At 37.7% G+C, this 6,324-nt stretch overlaps 1 protein-coding gene across 1 annotated transcript in view; it reads right to left on the bottom strand.

Annotated features, from left to right (window-relative positions):
• Positions 1-2,027: 2,027 nt before the first annotated feature.
• The window catches only part of LOC104166130 (alpha-mannosidase 2-like), a gene marked incomplete at its 5' end in the record, with an annotated part of 54,856 nt that continues 50,559 nt past the window's right edge, over positions 2,028-6,324 (bottom strand). The window contains 2 exons of the mRNA XM_009705960.1: positions 2,028-2,213; positions 3,241-3,374. Coding sequence (XP_009704262.1) covers positions 2,028-2,213; positions 3,241-3,374 — 320 coding nt within the window. The remainder of the gene's footprint in view (positions 2,214-3,240; positions 3,375-6,324) is intronic.

Here is a 6,324-nt window from a genome sequence, read left to right as displayed (position 1 = left end):
AGAGAGCATCTGCCGCCCGCTGTAAGCGCACACCCAGCCTTAAATGGTGACACTGCTCCATAGTAAGGAACCTGTCTCTAATCCAAGAATAAGAAGTGACAAACAATCAGCTGTTCATGTCGATCTCAGATGGTGGGTTATGCCTTGAGACACAGTCTCAGACACACAGCTACTGAAAGCACTTGTCTGAACTGTAATGTTTTTGAATTTTCTTCCAGGATCCCTTTGAGATCCTGAACGGTCTTCAAAAGAAGTGTCATGAAGCATATGATTTTCAGCACCCACAGAGCCTTCAGCTTCATTTTTTTTCCCTTTTAAGGAGTCCAACATACCTTCAAGACAAAGGTAGTAAACACGGTCATTTCATGAAACATTAACCCCAATGTTAACAAGTCAGGTGAATACATTCACCTTTTTTTAGTGAGCACAGAGTAAATATTTGATGTTGCTAACTATCTCTTAACCTTAAGTGATATAATAAAGTTTGCCAAAGGGTGACATAGTTAAGAAATTAATGCCATTACCAGGTATGGCATACAACTTCTGCTCTTTTGTTTAACTAGAGTAGAGGAAAAGCCTGTAATGCCTTCTGACTGGGTTGAAACAAATGCTCACAGAAAGCCAGTTTCTCTCTGATACCTAACTGCAGTATATCAAACAGTGTTAGCCTCAACTTTCCTAACTTGAAGACAGAGAATGGGGGTCTTTGTGGACTTAGTTGTTGCATTATTCTGTGATGCAGAGACCACCAGGATTGTTAAAGAACAAATACAGACACTATTACAAAGTAATGGAGCCTCTGCACACTAAATTCGTCTCCAATACCTACGTAACAAGTGCCTACAAACATCTGGTGGTGTCAAGTTCATTGACAAGATCAGACCAAAGGGAATTTGGTTTCTAGCAATGGAAGGCATGGAAAAAAAAAAAAAGTGTTTTGGGTCTTGCATCAGGTGCTCTTGGAACAAAAGGCTGATATTTTCTACTTTGGCTTTATTAAAGCATCGGTCTATAGGCCAGTGTTAACTCTTTGCCCTAAAATGAATTAGATTTGCTAACACTGCCATCAGTCTAGTATGGTATTCGTCTTTGGTCAGAATAGACATTAACATGACATTTTTCTGAAAAGAAACTGGGAGTTATATCCCAGTTTTTTGGCATAGTTTCTGATTGGCTTTTTTTCTTCTAAGTATTCATTCCACTGTTTTTCAAAACTGTGTAAATTTATACTCACAATGTATTACAGTGAGGAATTATACATCTTACAATATGAATTATATACCTTATTTTGCCCACTACCTGCTAGCGTTATTTGAATGCCTTCACATTCTGGTAGCAGTATAGACTGAACAACTAACCCCTGTTTCCATCCCTCCAGGCCATTCACAGTCTTCTCTGCTGTGAGAGACAAGACTGTGTCCCTTTTGGAATTCTTAATATGAACTGATTTTTCTTGTCAACATATTCATCAGCTCTTTCAGAGTACTCCATTAAACTTCTGTGGTACGATTTCGCTTCAAAAGAAGTATGTTGATTCTTACCTATGATCATTTTTATTTCACTAATTCTAGTCTTCAAAAAAGCTGCTATTTTTTTCCTTGACAGGGATGTTAGGCTATACTGCATATACCTTAAGACTAGTGCTTTCTACCCTAAAGCAAGCAAACAAATCAAAAAACCAAGATCAGCATCACACTATCCAACTTAAGCCTTGTGCTACCAGAGCAGCACAAAAGAGAACAAACCACTTAGTTTTGCTGCTTCATCCTCGAGTTCCATCAGAGTTCTTGGGTGAAAGATACCTGGATCTGATGATTTATTGCTCATTTTGTCTTTTTTGTAATCTCTTTCCTCTGTCTCTAGTTTGAGACAGATCTTCCACTGAAGATGACAGGATGTCATGTGGGAACAACCTTTACCTCCTTCCTTATGGACACATTCTTAAACTTGTCAGAGTTGGAGAAACTGATTTCCTTTCTTCAAACGCTAGTAGGTATGGTAATCTCTGAATTAACTATTTCAGACAATCATGAAGGATAGGCTTTTATAATATCTATCATCTTATACTTACCATTTTTCAAGCTTGCAACACCTAGAGACTGAGCCGAATGAAGTGTCAAACGAACGCCAACATCTTGGATATAAGACATTGTAGTCATAGGATAGATATTTGCTTGAAGAGGCAATTTGCTCATTGTCAGTCTAGGCTGTATCTGCAGTATGAACATGAACTTCAATGAAATACATTCTTTTTATGCATTTAAATTTCAAAGACCTTTTCAGACATTTATCCCACGTACTTTAGAAGCACAATGGGCACCAAAGCATTCACTCAACTGTATTATTTAGCTTTTTGGAGATTTGTGGCTAAAATTACCACTTTGGAAATGATAACTTCAATGTACTTTTAGATCAAAGAATATTTAAAAAAACCTGAAAGATTCATCAAGGGAACCTACAAAAAAAAAAAAGGAATAATCATAGTTGTAGAATGACAAAAAATTTTTTCTCCTCTAGAGAGCAAGTAGTGAATAGATTCATGGCAGCAGAAAAGGAATTATGGGTTTATAATGGAAACTCACTAAAGTGTTAGTGGAATTCTTGAATGGTACATGACAAATGAGTACTAGTACTAAAATTATTTTCATGTTTACATATTCACTTTACTGTCTCCAGCAAAATGCATGCAAGGAAGGAAGGGAAAGAAAATTTTCTTTTTTTTTGTGCATGCTGCAGAGTTCAAGTTAAGAAAATAGTCAGACTATTTCAGCAGATGCATTACCAATAGAACAAGTAATTACACTCCAAAAGTACATCACTTATTTCCACCACAGCAGCAAGTAGCTGTTCTCTAGGTTTCAGTTGCTGGACCTTATGTACATCTAGCATTGTGCTACCCAAAGGTCTCTAATTAAACAGACAAAGCAGAGAAGAAAGAAGGCGCACAGATATACAAGCAGCTGCATGGTGGATTGTTGTAACTTGCTGTATTACAATTCTTATGTTAAAAAGGATACAAAGGAATATTTTAAAAACTCCTTGAAAGAAAACAGTTGCTACTTCATCTGGTCTAAATTAAATTTTGTAATAGATACATTTTAAAAGCTTTTCTCCTTTTAAATGATTAGTGGAGTTTAACATGAGAGTTTGATTAATATGATTCAAACTCTTTACAATCAGAAGTATTAAGACAGTTAAAAGCTGAGATCCTACGATTTATAATTAATAGGCAATAATTACCTGATATCCATTAAGATCAGTATAGAATCTATTTTGACTGTTTATGTCAGATGAAATTCTCATTGCAAGCTCACGATTATATTCTCCTCTAATATCCACAATATTGGAAACTTCAAGAGACTGTCCTTCCAAACCTACATGAAAAAGATGCATTTAAAAATCTCTCAATTTTTAAAAGTGATTGCCACATATGTAAGAATGATTATGTTCCCAGAACACAGTGATCTAGTTTTCCCCTGATAGTTTTCCTTCTATCTAACCAGATATCTGAAGCCAGTTCAGTTATGTACCATATGATACAGCAGTACTTCTAATTCAATACTCATTGAACAGTCAGTCTGAAACCTTCACCGAGATAGAATGGAAGTAATTCATCGTAAGAACCAAAGCGGGTTCCGGCAAAGAAGTAGGAAATGGCACACAACTGTTAAGTGCTGTCTTTAGCAACAGCTAATATGCTGGAGCAAGACCTAGCCATTCACTTCTCCCCTTGACTCTTAGGCAGCTGTCACCATTCACAGACAAGAATTAAGTTACCAGCTTCTTGACAGCAACTGTTCCACTAAGAAGAAAAAGGGTCAGCTGTCATTCTCCCAAAACAGGGATAATCTTCTTTAAGGACAGTGAATTAAGAAACCGCACATTGATATGACCACAACCAAGACACAAGTCTTTGTTGACAGCAAAAAGATGGCTATTTATTAAAAGAAGGATTAAGTATCTGAAAATGCAGACAGATGTTCAGTGAGGTTTTCCTTCTACAGTGCCTTGCTCTGAATATTAAATACCTTAATAATACTGTGTCCTTTTCACACAGTTCGAGAAACAGCTTGGACTGGAATCATACCATCATTCAGCACGACCACTTCTACTCCTTCTGTAGTCTAATATGACTAACAGTTGTGAAAAGAATTCTGCCAAGCAGAATAGAAATATGAAATACCTCTTTGCAGTCAGATGAAGTTACATTGAGATTGTCTGACAGATTTTAAACAGAAGACAGCAGAAAGTGAGTGACTGATTAACCAACTTAGTCCTCTAAAACTTGAAGACAGGATTTAAAAACCTTAGATACTAAATACTTTTTCTTTTTTTCCCCAACAAGTCACTGTATGTCAACTCACAAGACCCAAAAGCACACTTATCAGTTTGGGCTCCTGAACTGTAAAATCTTTTGCAGAAGGACAAAATATCTTCTAATAAAATTCCCAGATTCTTAAGCATATAGAGGTTAGTACAATCTCTTTTTCCTTCTACAGATATAGTTTCAAAAAAATTTTAGCAGTTCTTTTGAAAGTATGTTGGAATAGCTTCCTTAAGGTCTTTGCTTTGTCAAATTCTAAAACAAACACTCTGAACCTTCACACAATGGAATGCTGGAAGTGTCTGTCTGCTTCAATTTTTATGCTATAATTTAGTATGTAAAATGCAGCCAGGGTTGTGATTTTGCCACCTGAACAAGGAGGATGTCAAGCTCTGTATTTGTTTCCTCATCGTTCTTAAAATGTGAATGCCACCTGCAGCAGTACCAGCAAACGTTAAACTGTTAACATTTACCAATGGCTATTATACTACAGAGCTAAATGAAAAACATTTGGTTCAGGTAATTACTTCTATTTTCCCAGATCTAGTCTGGAAAAAGTGGATCTAAGTTCTCCACTTTTGACGCTCTTAGTCACTATTTTAACGTAGGACTATTAAAGCACAAGTGCATTGAACAAGGATATAATATTTTAGTTTACAATTTTAAAATGACCAAACTATAAATTACTCTCAGCGTTTTTATACTACATGATTTGAGTTAATACAAAAATACAATCATAAAGATAATGAAACATAAGAAGTTTCCGATAAAAAGATTAACAAAATCACGGTGATATCAAAACCAGATGCCAATGGAAGCAGAAAAAATAAAAAATTATTCATTGGCCAATTATTGAAAATAGTTGTCAAGCCAGAGTATTTTCTGCTCAAAATCAACAGAATTCTAAAGCCAAAAGTGGAAAAAGTAGTGCTTTACCAAAACTGCTGAAGAAGCTGTAGGACTCAGAAGTACCGTCCACAAGTTGGATTAGCCAAATGGTCAGGCTTTCCACCCTCTGGCAAGCAGGTAGGTTATAACAGAAGTATAAGGTCTTTATTTAAAAACAAAATGTATGTATGCACATGCACGTATTTATTTCTCCCCACCTGCTTTGTTACTGTAGATATCTAGTACGACTTCAAGATACCTTCTTTTAATTAAAGTAGAATCATAGGATCATTAAAGTTAGAAAGGACCTTTAAGATCATTGAGTTCAACCATAAACCTAGCATAGCCAAGTCCATCACTAAACCATGTCCCTAGGTCCACATCTACATGCCTTTTAAAGGCCGACAGGGATGATGACTCTACCACTTTGCTGGGCAGCCTGTTACAATGCCTGACACCCCTTTGGATGAAAAAATTCTTCCTAATATCAAATTCAAACCTCCCCTGGCACAACTTGAGGCCTTTCCTCTTGTCCTATCACTGGTTACTCAGGAGAAGAGGCTGACCCCAATTTCGCTATGACCTCCTCTCAGGTAGTTGTAGAGAGTGACAAGGTCTCCCCTTAGCCTCCTTTTCTCCAGATTAAACCACGCCAGCTCCCTCAGCCGCTCCTCATCAGACTTGTGCTCTAGATTCTTCACCAGCTTTGTTGCCCTTCTGTGGACTCGCTACAGCACCTCAATGTCTTTCCTGTAGTGAGGGGTCCAAAACTGAACACAATATTCAAGGTGCGGTCTCACTGGTGCAAATACAAAGGGATGATCAGCTCCCTAAACCTGCTGGTCACACTATACTGGCCTTCTTGGCCACCTGGGCACACTGCTGGCTCATGTTCAGCCAGTTGTCAACCAACACCCCAAGGTCTTTTTCTGCTGAGTAGTTTTCCAGCCACTCGTCCCCAAGCCTGTAGTGTTGCATGGGGTTGTTGTGACGGAAGTGCAGGACCTGGCATGTGGACTTGTTGAACCTCACACAATTGGCCTCAGCCCAATAATCCAGCCTGTCCAGATCCCTCTGTAGAGCCTTTCTACCCTCAAGCAGATCAACACTCC

Source organism: Cariama cristata, unplaced genomic scaffold, assembly GCF_000690535.1.
Source record: "Cariama cristata isolate BGI_N322 unplaced genomic scaffold, ASM69053v1 scaffold3148, whole genome shotgun sequence".
NCBI classification, from domain to species: Eukaryota; Metazoa; Chordata; class Aves; order Cariamiformes; family Cariamidae; genus Cariama; species Cariama cristata.
Note: the sequence above shows the minus strand (reverse complement) of the source record. Positions and strands in the feature narration are given on the sequence as shown.